The 17,027-nt window shown below is 41.5% G+C and overlaps 9 protein-coding genes across 9 annotated transcripts; 4 read left to right on the top strand and 5 right to left on the bottom strand.

Annotated features, from left to right (window-relative positions):
• Positions 1-254: 254 nt before the first annotated feature.
• RTS1 (protein phosphatase 2A regulatory subunit RTS1) lies at positions 255-2,703 on the top strand (the record flags this gene model as incomplete). The annotated part of the gene is made up of 2 exons (XM_018877951.1): positions 255-276; positions 449-2,703. The coding sequence occupies 2 exons, from the start codon at positions 255-257 to the stop codon at positions 2,701-2,703; spliced, it is 2,277 nt and encodes a 758-aa protein (XP_018735303.1).
• Positions 2,704-2,916: 213 nt separating this feature from the next.
• ESF1 (Esf1p) lies at positions 2,917-4,923 on the bottom strand (the record flags this gene model as incomplete). The annotated part of the gene is made up of 1 exon (XM_018877950.1): positions 2,917-4,923. One exon carries the CDS (start codon positions 4,921-4,923, stop codon positions 2,917-2,919), a length of 2,007 nt encoding a protein of 668 aa, XP_018735302.1.
• A 1,195-nt stretch (positions 4,924-6,118) lies between these two features.
• Positions 6,119-7,045, top strand: SWD1 (COMPASS subunit protein SWD1; the record flags this gene model as incomplete). Its single annotated transcript, XM_018877949.1, has 1 exon — positions 6,119-7,045. The coding sequence occupies one exon, from the start codon at positions 6,119-6,121 to the stop codon at positions 7,043-7,045; it is 927 nt and encodes a 308-aa protein (XP_018735301.1).
• A 148-nt stretch (positions 7,046-7,193) lies between these two features.
• On the bottom strand, positions 7,194-7,760 carry CIA1 (Cia1p; the record flags this gene model as incomplete). The annotated part of the gene is made up of 1 exon (XM_018877948.1): positions 7,194-7,760. One exon carries the CDS (start codon positions 7,758-7,760, stop codon positions 7,194-7,196), a length of 567 nt encoding a protein of 188 aa, XP_018735300.1.
• Positions 7,761-7,888: 128 nt separating this feature from the next.
• CIA1 (Cia1p) lies at positions 7,889-8,305 on the bottom strand (the record flags this gene model as incomplete). Its single annotated transcript, XM_018877947.1, has 1 exon — positions 7,889-8,305. The coding sequence occupies one exon, from the start codon at positions 8,303-8,305 to the stop codon at positions 7,889-7,891; it is 417 nt and encodes a 138-aa protein (XP_018735299.1).
• Positions 8,306-9,476: 1,171 nt separating this feature from the next.
• On the top strand, positions 9,477-11,078 carry CYC2 (Cyc2p; the record flags this gene model as incomplete). Its single annotated transcript, XM_018877946.1, has 1 exon — positions 9,477-11,078. The coding sequence occupies one exon, from the start codon at positions 9,477-9,479 to the stop codon at positions 11,076-11,078; it is 1,602 nt and encodes a 533-aa protein (XP_018735298.1).
• A 121-nt stretch (positions 11,079-11,199) lies between these two features.
• Positions 11,200-11,940, bottom strand: AWJ20_1092 (uncharacterized protein; the record flags this gene model as incomplete). The annotated part of the gene is made up of 1 exon (XM_018877945.1): positions 11,200-11,940. The coding sequence occupies one exon, from the start codon at positions 11,938-11,940 to the stop codon at positions 11,200-11,202; it is 741 nt and encodes a 246-aa protein (XP_018735297.1).
• A 1,099-nt stretch (positions 11,941-13,039) lies between these two features.
• Positions 13,040-14,179, top strand: MSW1 (tryptophan--tRNA ligase MSW1; the record flags this gene model as incomplete). The annotated part of the gene is made up of 1 exon (XM_018877944.1): positions 13,040-14,179. One exon carries the CDS (start codon positions 13,040-13,042, stop codon positions 14,177-14,179), a length of 1,140 nt encoding a protein of 379 aa, XP_018735296.1.
• A 342-nt stretch (positions 14,180-14,521) lies between these two features.
• SHS1 (septin SHS1) lies at positions 14,522-15,028 on the bottom strand (the record flags this gene model as incomplete). Its single annotated transcript, XM_018877943.1, has 1 exon — positions 14,522-15,028. One exon carries the CDS (start codon positions 15,026-15,028, stop codon positions 14,522-14,524), a length of 507 nt encoding a protein of 168 aa, XP_018735295.1.
• Positions 15,029-17,027: the final 1,999 nt, after the last annotated feature.

The following is a 17,027-nucleotide window of genomic DNA, read 5'->3' as shown; positions in this document are numbered from 1 at the left end:
TAGAGGTGGACCCTTGGTTGACAGTTCAAAAGAGTAGATATTGCAAAAGTCAATATACTCGGGTCAAAATAAGAATTACGACCTAGTAATTGCTCAAGTAATAGGCACAGGAGGAGATCCACCAACAGGGGTTGGGATTCGTCGCATTCCACGATGATGAAAGGCTGGACTAAAAGAGTAAGTGTGATAGAATAATACGGTATATCTGGTGTTTTTCGTTTTGTCTTTTTGGAAGTTGTAGCTGAGTTATTCAGATGGTTGGTATCTATCCGTTTCGTATGATATTGTCTATGTTGGCAGTCGTTGAATTGGCGTCCGGACTGGATAAAGGTTCATAGGGGGCTGGTTGCTGGTAGTCAGGAGAGCCAAGCTGAGAAGTATATAGAAAAACTAACAAGTAAATAGCTAAGCCGATCGAAAAGTCAAGATACAAAGAATAGAAAGAGAGACGATAAGCTTGCAAAGTCTCATTCACATGAACAGCTGAGACAGCAGCAACAGTCTGGTGGAGCAGGGGAAGCAGGCCAGGACCAGTCTGGTGGGAATGGAAGGAGCGCCATTGAGATTGTCAAGGGAGATGGCAATTCACCAGGTGGCAGTAGCAATAGTAGTGGGTCGAATAGTGGAGGAGTAAGAGGCAGTGGATCAGGACTAGGGGCCAGCTCTGGCAGCAGTGGTAGCAAGAGTCCTTCAGCATCAACTCCGCCATCAAGCCAGGCTGGTGCTTTGACCGGGTCAGGATCTGGATCAGGACCTGGATCTGGGTCTGCCTCTCCAGCAGTAGTTGTAACGACGCCAGTTTCGTCTGCCACTGTTGCAGCTACCGCTTCTGATAATATCCCTACAATCTCATTAGATCCAAGACAGACTCCAGGAGTGGGAGCTCAGCTGTCGCCATCTTTCATTGGAATTGGTGGTAATAACAGTGGCCCGACCTCACCCTCTAGTGGAGGTGGAGGCAGTCCAGGAAGTAATCGACCTGTTTTGGCTGTCGGACCTTCAGGCTATCCATTTGTTCCGGCACCTGGATCTACAGAGACAATGCCAAGTGATTTAGAACTTCCCGGAACATCTGGACCAAACAGCCCGTCACAAGCCAATCGTCTGTCTATTGATAGATTTGGTTCATTTGATGGCATCAGAGCACCAAAAAGACACAATTCTTCACGTTTTGAAATTTCGGCTAAAAGAGAGTTAGAACATCTACCGAATTTCAATGAAGTATCGCCTGCCGACCATAGCGAGCTTTTCCTGCGTAAAGTTGACCAATGTAAAGTATTGTTTGACTTTAACGACCCAGCAGCCGATATTCAAGGAAAGGAAATGAAACGCAATATTCTTTGTGAGTTGATCGACTTTGTATCGACGACACCAATCACATTCAATGAGCAAATGCATGCTTCAGTGATTGAGATGTTTGTAAAGAACCTGTTCCGTCCTATTGGACCACCAGTCAATCCAGTAGGAGATATTTTTGACCCCGATGAAGATGAGCCTGTTAGCGAGGTAGCATGGCCTCATATGGCTCTAGTGTATGACTTCTTCCTTCGATTTATGGAGTCTCCTTCGTTTAATGTGAACATTGCCAAGCAGTATATTGACCAACGATTCATTCAACAGCTGCTGGAGTTGTTTGACAGTGAGGACCCCCGCGAACGAGACTGCCTGAAAACAACACTACACAGAACTTATGGCAAATTCCTGACATTACGAGCATTTATTCGTCGATCTATTAATAATGTCTTTTTTCAATTTGTATATGAAACAGATCGATTCAATGGTATCGCTGAGCTGCTAGAAATTTTAGGAAGTATTATTAATGGATTTGCACTTCCCTTGAAAGCTGAACACAAGATCTTTCTCGGCCGAGTGCTACTGCCGCTTCACAAGGCAAGAGCTCTAAGCTTATACCATTCACAGCTAGCATACTGCGTGGTTCAGTTTCTTGAGAAAGATGATTCACTGACTGAAGAGATTATTATGGGATTACTGAGGTACTGGCCCAAAGTCAATTCACCCAAGGAAGTGCTATTTTTGATTGAAATTGAAGATATATTTGAAGTGATTGAGCCACATCAGTTCCAAAAGATCCATGTCCCACTATTTATGCAACTGGCAAAGTGTATCTCGAGTCCTCATTTCCAGGTGGCTGAGCGTGCTCTTTATTACTGGACTCATGAATACTTTTGTAACCTGGTTACTGAGTATTCAGAGACAATCTTGCCAATAATATTCCCGGCTTTACATGAGAACTCGGGCCACTGGAACAGAACGATCCATGGTATGGTGTTCAATGCCACAAAGGTGTTTATGGAAGCCAACCCGGTACTCTACGATCAGTGTTCAATCATGTATCGACAGGCCAAAGAGTCTGAAGAGGAACGCGAACGTGCTAGACTTGAGAGCTGGCAGCGACTAGAAGATTGCGTCAAGGGTCTAAATGGTCTCAATATCAACCAGGCTGATAGCCAAGGTTCACCATCTGCCAACAAAGAGAACAGTGGAAATGAAACAACTTTTAACGTTGCTACGGACGCTGTTAAAGACGGCGAACAGACACCGGCCAATATATATGACCCAGAAACCACCGCATTCACAAAAACCGATCAACCCCTTCCTACCTCCATACCCGACCTGACGACACGCGGCCTGAGCGATGCCAATGCCCACACCGAATCCCCTGCCACCAGCCCTGCCAATTGACAGTGAACGAAATCACTAGGAAAAATTGCATGTAGTTATCAAATCTAGACTTATTTTGACTTCCGCTTTATATATCTGCGTGCTGAGGCTCAGCTTCAGACCGGATCCCTTCAGTTTTTGTCGAACTAGGGCGACGCGTACTTGCTCACAGAGCTCAACTAGGGCTGGTGAATGAATAAAATAAATTAAAATATACATAATGCTATAGGATGCTTATTTCTTTGCCCGTCTCTTGACCTTTTCTACGAGCGAAAGAAGTTCGTCTTTGCCGTCCACGGAGTCTACCTTTCGTTTGGAAGAAGATTTGGAAGCCGAGCCATTACCAGTGTTTTGAGATCTCTTTCTACGCTCGCTCATTACCTTCTCCATACCATCGGTCTTCTTAAATTGAGGAACAGTAGTGTCGATAGCATAGTCAGGATTTTCAAACAAATCTTTGAAACGCTCGTCTTGCATATCGAAACCAGTTTCGGCAGCTTCTGCCTCCTGTAGTTTCTTGCTCTTCTTCGATTTCTTAACGTTCCGATCGATCTGATCAGACTTTTTGGCTTGGAGATTGTCAAGATTGTCATCCATAAGAAGAAGTTCCATCTCTGCAGCCTTCTTGTCGTCCACCTTGGCACCCTTTTTGTTCTTTTTATTGGTTTGTTTGATATCAGGTTTGGTGACGGCTTCCTCGTCATCATCAGCATGCTTGGATTCTTTGAACTTCTCCATTCTCTTCTTTCTTCGTTCCTTTTCTTTACGACGGTACTTCTCGATTGTCGTCTCTTCCTTCTCTTCCTCTTGAGCTTTTCCTGCCTCATCCAAACCAGGAGTAAACGTGATTTCCATATCCACGTCATCTTCTCCATCGCTGTCTTTACCGTCCTTTCCGTTAAGCTTATTAGCCATGGGTCCTAGCAACGAAAGATATTTTTCGCGTGCATCCTCACCAGCTTCTTCTTCATCCTCACTATCACTGGCAAGATATGCCTTAAAATCCATATCGTCAATTTCTTTCTGACTGAATGCCTTGGAAGCAAGTTGTAATCTTTCGCTGGGTGTTTCGTCCCAAGTGAGCTTTACTTTAGAATGCTGGAGAGCGTCAGTGACAAAGTTGTTCGGCTTATAATTGGAGGGAATCTTTGTACACTCGTCTCTAGGAGCATCTTCAAAGTCCATGCCTTCAGGGATATATCTCAAATCAAAAAAGTTGGCAGTCGATTCGTATTCAGTACCATCTACATTGTCGTAGATGTTCTTAGCAGTCGCAACAGAGTCACACTTGACCACAGCATAGTAGTATTTCAGACGTTGTAGTTGGTATTTTCTGAGTTTAGACCCATCAACTTCTTCTCCTTTATCTTCTTGAATAATAGTCTTTTCATTGATTTCTTCTTCGTCGGACGACTCTTCGTCACTAACTGGTTTCTTGGACTTGCTCTTTTTCTTCGAGTCAACAAATAACTCCTTGGCTGGTCCTTGAAGTTCTTCTTGAGCCATTTTTTCTTTTCCATATTCACTGGGATAGATACTAACGGACACAATTCTTCCACGAGCTGGTGCAAAACTGGATAAAGTGGCCATCAGATCAACTGCACGGATGTTGTCCCAATCCATGTTAACAACTGCAAATGATGAAGTTTCATCACCAAGTTCAACCTTTGGCTTGACTCCTGGTCCCTCCTCTTCCTCTTCATCATAATCTTCCTCATCACCAAAGACATCATCGTCACTGTCATCGCTATCATCAGAACTACTATCATCAGAGCTGCTGCTCTCCGAGTCTTCTGGACCCTCTCCTCTGGCACGATCATATGTAACAGACTTTGCCAGCTTCTCTTCATCATCGCTTTCATCAGAAGATTCAGACTCAGATTCAGAGTCTTCCTGAATATCTGCCGTCGCTTTTTCTTCCTGCTCACTCTCGCTCTCCTCAGAGTCGGCCTTTTTCTCATCATCTAGGTTATAATATCGTTCCAACTCTTTCCTAGTATTGTTCCTACTAATTTTTCGTCCATATTTATCAATGGTTTCAACTTTTTGGAACTCCTTCTCTTTGCTGATAGCATCTTTGAATCTACTGTCCAGATCACTTTTGATATTCTTTCTCTTCGGTAAGTTGAATCTTGGATCATTATGAACGGATGCAAATCTTGGGTCACTTGTCACAGCCTCAGCCTTGGGCCTAGGATTAGACTTATTAGCAGCACCACCAGCAGCAGACTTTCGAGCCATTTTTTAAACTACCTGTCAAAAGTATAGATAAATAGGATTATTGACTTCAAAATATTTATGATCGACATGATTTATTTTTTATACGGCTCAAAAATTTCACTTCCCCCTGAGATACACGGCTGTATCTAACGGATCTTGTGGAGATCTATGAACCAGAAGGCCGAGACTTTCTATCTGAGAGAAAGATTAATAAGCCTTATACACGTATAAGTCAGATTGGTTATTAATTGGAGGGTGTCAAACAAGCTAGCGTACCTTTGTAAAGTATTTAAATAGAGGGTTTTTATCAGGTTTTAATTTGATTAACTAGATTTCCTTAAGTCTTACTTTTTCCCTAACTAATATTATATTGATTAAGCTGCAACTCGTTATAACTATCATCCACTATTGTCTGTCGATGCTAACATCGATAACAACAATACCTCAGTTGTTACTGGTTCTGGAACCCCAGCCCAACAGATCCAGGCACAGTAGTGAGATAAATCGCGAGATCGTGATCTCCAGTATTCGAGCCTGAGAAAAGCCATTAATCATCCCATTTGTTTTGAGGAATGAACCTGTCTTTACTAGATCCTTTTGCTCTAGCACAGGAATTTCCCGATACATTAACTCATTCGTTTGGTACGTTTTTTATATTTCATTGTCTAATCTCGTTTCTGACATGATATCTCTGGCAGTAGTTGATTATTGGAAAATTGGGTCTTACAATTCGATGTTGTCTAAGACGTTATCTTTGTGAGAATATACACACCTAAGATCCAATAATTGAAACATCGCGTCATTTACTGGGGGTTTTCTATTGTATAGACTAACACAATTTGTAGTATGGGGTCACTCAGCATGCATCAAGTTCAATAGAAAAGGCGATTATCTCGCGTCCGGTTTACTAGATGGCACAATTGTCATTTTTGATTATGATACATACGGGGTTATTCTGATTTTGCGAGGACACACACGGCCAATTCAATCTATTAGCTGGTCTCGAGATGGTAGATACATATTATCATCTTCTAGAGATTGGAAATGTATCTTATGGGATCTTAGCACTGGTCAGGCGGTGAAAACTATCAACCTTGGAGCCCCTGTTTGGAATGCATCTCTTCATCCTGATAATAATAACATTTTTGTTGCATCTCTATATGAGGATCATCCACGGTATGTCGATTTAACTGGTGAAAAGCCTATAGTTAAAGTGATGCCAACGGTGATTGATCCCTTATCGGCAGCAGCTTCAAAGTCCAAGGCCAAAGAAGAAGATCCCGATAAAATGGATGTAGATTCCGACCAGCAAGTTGATCAGGAGGTAGAAGAAAAGCCAGAAGTCGAAACCAACACGAAATCGAAAGCCGGCAAACAAGTAACTCTCGTAACAGAATTCACAAAAAAAGGAGATTATATTCTGTCAGGAACCAACAAAGGAGCATTAAACATTATTCGCACTAAAGATTTGGAACTCGTGCGTAGTTTTAAAATCAGCAGTTCTAATATCAAGCAGATACGAATCAGTTCTTCAGGACGAAGCATTGTAGTCAACGCGTCCGACCGTACAATACGGCTTTTCAACAGTCCAGATCTTAGCAGAATGGAGCCTGAATCGTGGGATATGGAACTTGAGCACAAATTTCATGATGTTGTAAATCGTTTGCAATGGAACTCGATAGCAATGAGTTCTAGCGGTGAATATGTTGTTGCTACTACTTATGAATCTGCCCATGATATCTATATGTGGGAGACTTCTATGGGATCACTAGTCAAAATATACGAGGGTCCAAAAGAGGAACTTGTAGATATAGAATTCCACCCTAACAAGGCAGCTGTGGCAGCGACTGGACTAGATACCGGTGCAGTCTATCTCTGGACATATTCGATTCCTCAAAAATGGAGTGCACTGGCACCGGATTTTGTTGAACTTGAAGAGAATATAGAGTACGAAGAGCGAGAAGATGAGTTTGATCTTGTCGACGAGGCTGCTGAAAATAAGAAAAAGCTTGATGAGGAGGGAGGAGATGTCGATGTCATAACAATCGAGCGTAACAGAGGAGAGTATACCGAGGATTCATTTGTAATTCCTATGTCTCTCGGTCCGGTTGAAGATCCACCAGTTTCCGACGACGACGATTGATCTCACTTCAGGTCCTTCATGATTGAATCTTCCAAAGCAGTAGTCTCGAGGCTTGGGACCGAGCCCACCCATCTGAGGCTGAGCAGCTTGGCCGAGCATTCAAACATGCCTATTTATTAGTATTAATGTATCGCATCATAATTTTTATTCACGCATCCAAACTGGACTCCTGCCAGATGTGGACATTTCCATCGTCTCCACCTGTCAGTATTAGTTCTTTGCCGTCGGATCGAGGAGCGGCCCATACAACATAGTTCGTCTCATAAATACCATGCGATGTTTCTATAATTTGATCAATTGACCACTCTGTGCTGTTGGGTTTCTGACTATAAATTACAAGCTTGCCATCGGCACCTACAGAAGCAATACGTCTGCTAGTAGGGCTCCACGCAATTGAGTAAATTGTTCTGCTATGAGCAGCAGGCAGCGTTGCTTCCTTGACCCATTCCTCAGATAACTGGTCTGAGCGGAATGTGGATGGAATGGCGTTCCTATCGAATCCACCTGTACTACCCACTCTGGCCCATACAATGCAAGTTAAGTCGTCAGAGCATGAAACCAAGCGGGCTTCGCTTTCAGCTGATGAGGGGGTCTCGAAATCGCAACCCCATACTGTACCTGTATGACCAGCAATATCGGCTACACATGTCCAATCATCATCATCTTCTTTCCATATGCGAATTGTGTCATCATAAGACGTTGACGCCAGTAACATCTCCTTAGGATGCCATGTTACGTGCTTGACATCTTGCGTATGCTCTTGAAGGACACTGAGACACTCAAACTCTTCGTTCATATCATCAGCTAGCAACTTTGTTAGTTATTTACTAGCAAATCCAAACGTCAGACAGTCTTAAACTTACCTTCCCAGATCCATATGCTCTTATCACGAGAGCAGGTTGCCAAAAATATTCCGTCAAATGACCAAGCAACCCGCTTGACTTCGTTCTCGTGGCCCTCAATGGTGGCCAAAAAACTCCATTCATCACCTTCACGACCCCATATACTGACAGTTGAGTCAAAGCTTCCTAGTGCGAGCGAAGGCTCTTCTCCAGTGGGCTTCCAAGCTACCGTCCTGATACTTCGTTTATGACTATCTTCTAATACCCCCAGTAGTGGGAATTGGTCATTCTGTAAAGAGTATACTCTAGCAGTTTTATCACTCGAACAGGTCGCTAATAATGGTAAATGTGGATGTACTGACAAACTCCACACTCGATCAGAATGACCTTCCAGTGTCGCTATTTTTGAAAATTCCATGTTTACCATCTTAGTAAGATGTGAAAATATCAGATCAACTTAACTCAATGTCGGATCTGGGTCTGAGCAGGGTGCCCGACAGGATTCGTATACATGCATTGGATGTTCTAAAACGACTTAGATATAAATATATAGTGGTTCTGTGGTCCTGGTAGATTTCCGAGGAACAGAACATTAATGTTGGAATTTAATGAGTGGACAAAACGATTATTCCAGTCAGATTTTTATTCTTTGCTGGATGGAATTAATCCTTCGACCGCAAACTAAAAACTACGAAATGCTGGCTACATTATTATCACCTAGAAAGGCTCAGCAGGGCAAATTTTAAACAAACTATCATGATAAGGAAAGCTAACGTTTTTGGAATGTTTGCGTACCCATCAGTTTTTGTTGCTCGACTCTTCTTGCTAGCTGATTTTGGAATTCGCATGGATGGATTAGGAATTCAAATGTTATTCGATATAAGGTTTGTAACTAGCTCTGCGAGGATCTGCAGGGAATCTGCACAAGGCGGACAAAGGTACATCCAAATTGCCGAAATTTTATGCCAAGCAAATGAACTAAGAATGCAGTTATCTCAGATGATAGAGGACCAAACTGATTAGCAAAATATCTTGGTCCTAAGTGAAAAAGTTACCTGTATATGGCTAGTTAAAGTGCAGAACAAAGGTGTGGGCGGAATGGACTTGCTAGGGCACCTCGGTCTAAACAGCAAATTATGCATGTCTTAGAAACATTTAAAGAACCCAAATATGGAGAGGTAACTAACTACCCGACGCAGGTACAAAGATATGGCCGAGTGAATTGGAGCAGACAGATTTTGATAACGGGGATGTTAATTCTTCGTGTGGCATTGGACGCCAGTCATTCTCCATTGGAATACCCGGAATAATTTCAGGTCCATTTAGTATTCTATATGAAAGTATAAATATTGCAATTTTTATATGAAGATTTGATTATTCTCTTCATTTTGAATGGCCGAACAAATATCTCTCTTCGGGTGGGCTGTCTACGGAATGTGCCAACCTCAAGCAGGGCCGGTACCTATTGCATGGTCAGGGGGATCGCCCATACAACGACAAATCTAGCCGCACAGGCTGAAATTTATAGAGAAGGACCATTTTACTGCAGTACTATAAAACGCGACAAGCTAAAAGTTGGAAGGAAGTAAATGGCTCCTCTGTGGTTATCGACTACACGAATCTCAATCCATGTCGGAAAGAGTGTGTTTTATCGTACATCGACCCCACGGGTATGTGGTTGGTCAAAGATTACGGTAGTTGGCGTCAGAGCCTACTCAGAAACGTCAAAGTCGGATGAATCCAGTTCGAAACCCAAGCCAGATGTCCCTGCTAAGAACAATTGGTCTTCGACACCGGTTAAAAAATCCGAATATGTTCCACAAGCCGAATATAACCGTGTGTCCTATGAGTATCCTGAGCCACCAAAGGAAGCAAAATTTATCCCGGTGGAATCAAAACCGTTTCAGAGACACATCCCATTACTAGCTGGATTGGCAGGTGTATTATGGGCCATATATGCATACCGACATTTCATGTCGGAAAAGAAATCGGGTGATCAAAATGTGCTATCTCCTGATCATTTTGTTACCTATAAACTGACATACAAGGAAGACATTTCTCCGGATGTAGCCTTGCTGGAGCTTTCCCCAAAGTATGATACCCACCGTGAGTTGATTAAGAAAAAAGGTGGACTATGGAATGGAAAGAAGATTTGGAGTGTCGAGGTTAAGCAGCCTGAAATCCAGGTTGTGCGCAAATATACTCCTTTACCAATGTACTATATGCAGTACAAGGAGGGAGATGAAACAAAAGGACTCTTACGACTTCTTGGCAAAGATGATGACGAGGGTCGGTTTGTGATGTTGGTTAAGAAATATTCTGATGGTGAAGTTTCACGATATCTCCACAAATTGCCTCTTGGTAGTGATGTTGAGATTCGAGGTCCTCATATTGGTTATAAATTCCCATATTCTCCCATTGATGCCACAGAACCTCGGAATCCTATGCTAGATTTGCCAAGCAGAATGGCTCCAGAATATGATCATCCAGAAGGAGTTCCATTACCAGAGAATGTGGCATTTTTTGCTGGCGGCACAGGAATTTCGGCTATTTTACAGTCTCTGTTCTCGGTCAACCCACCAAGAGGTTTCACCACTGTATACTATTCTGTTCGGTCGCGCGATGAAATTCCTTTTCAAAGATTTTTATTATTCCTGGAAAAAGTCGGCAGGGCCAAATTTAATATTTTTGTGGACAACGAAAACAAGTTTGTGAGTCTGAAGGACGTCCCAGAACCTGCAGAGCTAAACTACAGCAGTGCCCAGGCTAATGCAGAAGTCCACGACCAGATAGAACAAGAAGTAAAGATTCAAAAGATGATGGAAGCAATGAGAAAGGAAAAGGAACTTGGAATAGAAGCAAAGCCTTCTCTTGTAGAAATATCGAATCAAGTATCGGAGCAGAAATTGGCTAATGTCAGTGGTGAAAAAGATACCGTTGCATCAAATAAAGCATCGCCAACAAAAGATGTTAGTCCACAAAACCCGAAACTTAGGTACAATTCAATTCTGGAGCAAGTGGCAGATAACCCACCTGTACCAGAGAAACCCTCACTAGCGGTAGTCTGTGGGCCGGAAGGGTATGTAAATTTTATAGCTGGCTCTATGGGTCCTAATGGGGACGCACCTATTGGCGGGTTATTGGGTAGAAGAGGATGGAATTCACAAAATACTTTCAGAATGGAGCCTTAAAGAGAGACAGAAGTTACTGGGTGTATAGTACAGAATTTTAGACACGGACCCATTTTAATTTATTCGTGTACATAGTTATTAATAGAAATGGTTTGTAATTAGTTGTGTCAGTTTTGAGTGTCTATTTGCTATGTTTCAGGTCGGAATCAGGCTTTGGAAGTCTACGAATGGGGATTCTTATCCCTTGAAGTGCGAAATAGCGGCTTAATTCGGTGGTGTCAATAACACCTGGGAATTTCTTAGCTGAATAGGATCTAAAAGGCTGAGAAAATGATTCACATAATACTGGAACTGCTGGATTTGACCCTGGAGTTGAAGACAACCTTACAAATGAAAATTTAAGCTTGTATTCACCTTCTATGCGAACCGAGAGGTCGTGAAGTACAAACCAAATGCCAAGATTATCATCTAAATTATATAGCTTGAAAGCTGTAGCTACTAAAGTTCCTATCAGGTTCCTTACTATTTGGCTCCGACCTGAGCCAGGAAGCCCTTCGGAACCTCTAGAACTGGCCCCTGGGCCTGACATGGCTTTTGGGCTTTGGACAACTGATGACAAATTAGTAGTCTCATCAACAGTCCACAGCTCTACCAATAATGCGTAAAACGAAACATCTAAATGCGTGATATCCTCGTAAGGCGCTCCAGTTTCTCTATCATATATCTTTAACTGAACACACGGTGGTGGAGATATGAGCCTTCTATCCTTATCACCAAACCCGCACATGCGAGAACGGACTGGTTCTTGGGATATTTCTAATTCGAAGCGAAATCTATTGTGGATGGTGTCGCTGTTTTGATGAGCAGGATTGTTGTACAGTGAGGAGCTGGGGTTATACGAGTTTTGGGGGTTCTGATCCATTAATGAACAATCTTAGTCAGAGAACAACAATACTAAGTATCAAAAGGAGGGGTATAAATGGAAGAGAAATCAAAAATTAATAATACACAGCTTTGGTTGTAAATTGTAATTAATAATAAATATCGATAATTTGCATAAAAGTCGGTTAAGAAACTGAGAGAATATGGTATTTTGATGCTAACGATAAATAAAGTTGATAATCCACATTGATGGAGTCGTGAGGAGTGAATCTAACGAATTATTTGGTAAAAAAAGAAACTTGACCGCATATTCACTGGCAGGTATCCATAGACATGGAAACTAGACACGGACTGGTTCCATTGATCTTAACAATATTATATGGAACAATGGTATGGGTCATACTAATTGGGTCATTTTAATAAATATATAGGCAGCATCTTTTTTATAAACATTTTCGTTTCAAGCTTGTTCCTGTGTTGTGTGCAGCAGCACCAGTACTACATTTGCATTTTAGAAAATTAGTCTAGAAACCATGTCTATGTGGGGCGCAATTCGAGTAGACCGATGCGGATTAAACATAATCTTAAACAGATTGTAAAGTTAATTATTAGCTTGGTGTAGAACCACTATTCGTTTTCTAACCGAACTGTTTACAATGTCTTACTCTCGGACTAGACGTTTTACAGTACGGAACTTTAAGAAAATCTGACAATTCAAAACGACAAGACGCGACCTCGTTCTTGGGCGAGCTCTAATGAGCATAGGCAGCCAAGCATAGGCGGCCATCATTACCTAACTTATCAGCCTAATGCTTTCCTCCAAGCATAATCTTGGAAATCCTTCTCTTTAGGAGGGAGTGCTTCGTTCAATGACAATGGAGCAGCTCTACATGCCGATCACCTACGACGCATGGATCTCCACTGCAAAGAACCCCTGAAATAGGGTACGGCCCCTCTGGGCAAGGAAAAAAACCTGGGTCACATATTTGTAGACTGATGCCGACATGAGGTCGGTTTGGATGAACGAATCCAGCCCAAACGTTAAAAAGAAAAACAAAGTTGGAGCTTACTGATAGGTTGGTGAATTAGATTCGGTTTATCGACTACGTTTCTAGTTTGTTTGGCCAGTAGAATATGAAATGCGATTGACTAGGTTACTTCAGTCGACAGCTTCGTTGAAATCCTCAACCAGAAGCAGCATTGTTTCTACTTCAACCTTGAAGTTGGACCCTGGATCAACGGTGTTTTCAGCAATTCAGCCCACGGGAGTCTTTCATCTGGGCAATTATTTAGGTGCTGTACGGTCATGGGCAGATATTTCAGATGTAGCTCCAACTGATGCGAAATTGTTCTTTGCTGTAGCAGATTTGCACGCTTTGACGATACCAAAGGATCCTGTTAAACTTCGCGAATGGCGTCAACAAGCCTTAGCAAGTATAATAGCATCAGGTATAGATCCAGAAAGATGTATTGTCTATCACCAGTCATCAGTTGCTGAGCATAGTCAATTATACTGGATTCTGTCAACCATCACAGGAATGGGATATTTAAATAGGATGGTTCAGTGGAAATCCAAGGCAGATGTTTCTGAATTGGCATCTATCAGTGACATGAATGAAGAAAGTCTACGAAATTTACAGCTTGGGTTATTTGCTTATCCTGCTTTGCAAGCAGCAGATATTTTGATCCACAAGGCGAACTATGTTCCAGTGGGGGAAGACCAGTCACAGCACTTGGAGCTTACAAGATATATCACATCTACATTTAACCATAGATTTGGAGACAAAAAGAACCCTATTTTTCCAACCCCCTCAACTCTTTTTGCCCCTTTTAAAAAAATTGCATCTTTAAGAGACACCACAAAGAAAATGTCCAAGTCGGATCCTGATCAGAACTCTTGTGTCTATATAACAGACGAACCAAAGGTAATCCAAAAGAAAATTCGAAGAGCCGTCACTGATTCAATTCAAGGTCCAATAACATTTGATCCAATCGAACGACCAGGTGTTTCGAATCTTCTCGTCGTGGCTTCAGGGCTTTTACGAACAGAGCCTCAAACGCTCTTAGAAACTCAACTCTCGCACATTAAAGACCATAAACAATTTAAAGACGCTGTTTCGGATATTTTGGTCGAGTCTCTAGCGACTGTCAGGGATAATTATAAGCGATTACTTGATGACCCGTCTTATATTGAGCAAGTTTCTCGTAATGGAACATTGCGAGCAAGAGAATCAGCTTCGAAGACACTCGACCAAGTGAACCGTGCGGTTGGCCTGTAAAAAAGACTGTCAATAGTAACAGTATTCCAGAAGTATGACCACCTCCAAGAGAGTGTCTCACACGATTTGTAAATAGTTAACCCCCCAGAGCGGACCCCTTTCCCGATTGCTCTGCATGCATCCCTTTAGGTAGAATTGTATATAATATTCATAATTTATTTTTGGAATTTATAACCTGGTAAGTATATCATAGAGAGAGGTCAATTATAAGGTTTCTCTATTGAATTCTCTTGGGGTTTCATTCTATCTCGTTGATTTTTGTCAGTTGTCTCATTTTTTTTTATTAGCACATGCTATGCTGGGCACATGTTTTGCTGATAGTAAGCAATTAAAAAAAAGCATTTAAACCATTGTGGGGGTTTTGTCGTCAGAATCACGCTGAAACCTCTGTAGTTGACTATTATCATCTAATTCTCTGTCTTTTACTAAATCTCCTAGCGTATGCGTAGACCCAGTCACTCCGTTGAGGAGAATATTTGTGTCTATTCCAGGGGATGAGGGAACAGCGCCTCTGGTTCCGACTAACTGCAGTTTCTCAGTACGATATTTTTCATATAATCTGTCGTGCGTGAGTTCTCTGAATTCAGTTAGGTGAGAGCCAAATAATACTGATCGCAGAGCGGCAAAGTCAGACTGGTCAGGGTCATCAATTCTAACGAAACCCCATGGATATTCACGGCCATGAACATATTCATGTTCATTCTCGCAGAAGAAAACTTTTTCACGGCCCACAACAGCAAACGGAATCATTGCTTGTAATGCTCTGCACTCCTGAACTGTCTCAACATCATCATTTATTCCAACCGGAAAGTCATAAATAGGAATCTTAAAATGATTAATATCATTCATGATAGCCTGTTTATTAAGTTTGAGCTCTTTTTTGGTAAGAGTATCTGCTTTTGCTATGACGGGAATCACATTTACTCTTGTAGACAAATTTCTCATTAAATCGATATCAAGTTCGCGGAGCCTGCTGTGTTAGTGGTTCAATTTAGAGGCTTATGGTTGGAGTAAACTTACCCATGACCTGTGGGACTAATAAAATAAAGTGCTACGTGTACTCTCTCATCTTTGGCTCTATTTTTACGATCGATACGTTGTTCGCTAATAAGGATATCGTCGAATTTGCTTTCCAAATATTTAAGGATAGCGTCACAATTATCTTCATTATTAATATTATCACCAAATCCAGGAGTATCGACTACTGTCAACCCAATAGTAGTTCCGTCTTTGTCTCCCAACGCTGAATATATTTGTTAGTACTAATTTTTAAGTCCTCAGTAGAACTGTATCACATTTATTGAGACACTTTTATAAAACAGTAATAATGGTTCCGACATTACGAGTTGTTGGGTGTTTCTGTCTTGAAATCTGTGTGATTTCAAAAAACTTTTTCCATCTTGCGAGCAGTTCATAGATACGTTTTAACACATTTCCAAAGCTGCTGTGTTTTGCATCGCCAAGTTTAATACTTACGAACAGTTCTAGCGCGTATTTCCATTGTGGGCGGAGAAAACGGAATTTTCAAGACATCTCCATCACACAATGTGTTTATAAATGTAGTCTTTCCCGTGCCACTCTGGCCTACCACCATCAAACACAGCTGAAAACCCTTTTTGACGATTCTCCGTCGTCTCATTTCCTCTGGCGAGGCACGGTTCTACGCTTAATGTTAGAAAGTCATTTCGAAATATATAATATTGATCACAAGTTTTTTTTAAAAACATCTGTCAAACCCTGACATTTAAAAGACAACTCAACAATCACGTACATCATAATTTATTGCCGAAATGTTATCCATTGCTAAAAGATTATCCGACCGTTGGGTTGAACACGAGGATTGCTAAGTTGTAGGACTGTAAAATAGCAAAACTGTGTTACTAGTATTTCTCTCAAAATAAATCTTCTAGTGTTTATCGTGCAAAATTTTAAATAAAATTTGGAAAACGCAGAACAAAATATATATTATTCTGTAATATAGCATATGAACAAACTTATGCAGGGTATGGCTGATAACGCTCTACGTGCATGCATATCCCCCTGCGTTTTGATCGGCCACTAGGTTGATTGAGGTAAGCTCCGTTTCAGTTTCTACGAACATTGTTCTGAAGCTAGTAATTGTTTGAATTCACACAGAAACTATCCATATTTAAATTTCCCGCTAGCTACGAGTAATTAGACTTTACCCGATGCTGCCCATAACAGTTGAAAAGGCTTGCACAACCGCCTACTTAAAGTGGCTACTTAATCCTGTTATCCATACAGCCTCCTTATCTACCAACTCTAAACACAGCAGGCTGGTAATATCTCCTTTCAATCCCTTTTTTTTTATTCATTTTATATAAGTTGATAGTTCGTAACGAAAGACACTGGCTGATCGGCAGGGTCGCTGTCGAGCCATGCCTCATCTCAAAGATTTACCCGGCATACAGACGGTCGCTTGCATATGCATTCACCAACCTGAAAATATAAACGGATTTGAAACCAACCATCAGAATTGAAACCATAGGAACGACATACAGCCGGCAGCAGATAGGCAGGGCAGACCAACTGGCATATACATCTAAGCATCAACTCATAGAATTGAATTAGAGGGAACTAGAGAATTATTTGGTTTGTTAATTGAAACCAATTATAATTGAGAAGTTTTTATTCAAGCCGGATAGAACAGAGTGAGCCTCACCGGTGCTTGGTAAATCGAATCAGGTGGAATTTGTATGAACCGATCGCGGCCGTTGCAGAAGTTCACAGAAAACTTATGAACCAGGATCAGTAATCAACCTTATAAATTATCAATTGTGAGAAGTATTGGACAACAGAGCAAGAAAATAATTAAAAATAATAGCAG

This window comes from Sugiyamaella lignohabitans, chromosome A (assembly GCF_001640025.1).
Source record: "Sugiyamaella lignohabitans strain CBS 10342 chromosome A, complete sequence".
Classification (NCBI taxonomy): Eukaryota; Fungi; Ascomycota; class Dipodascomycetes; order Dipodascales; family Trichomonascaceae; genus Sugiyamaella; species Sugiyamaella lignohabitans.
The sequence above is the reverse complement of the archived record's forward strand: the minus strand, read 5'-3'. Positions and strand labels throughout refer to the sequence as shown.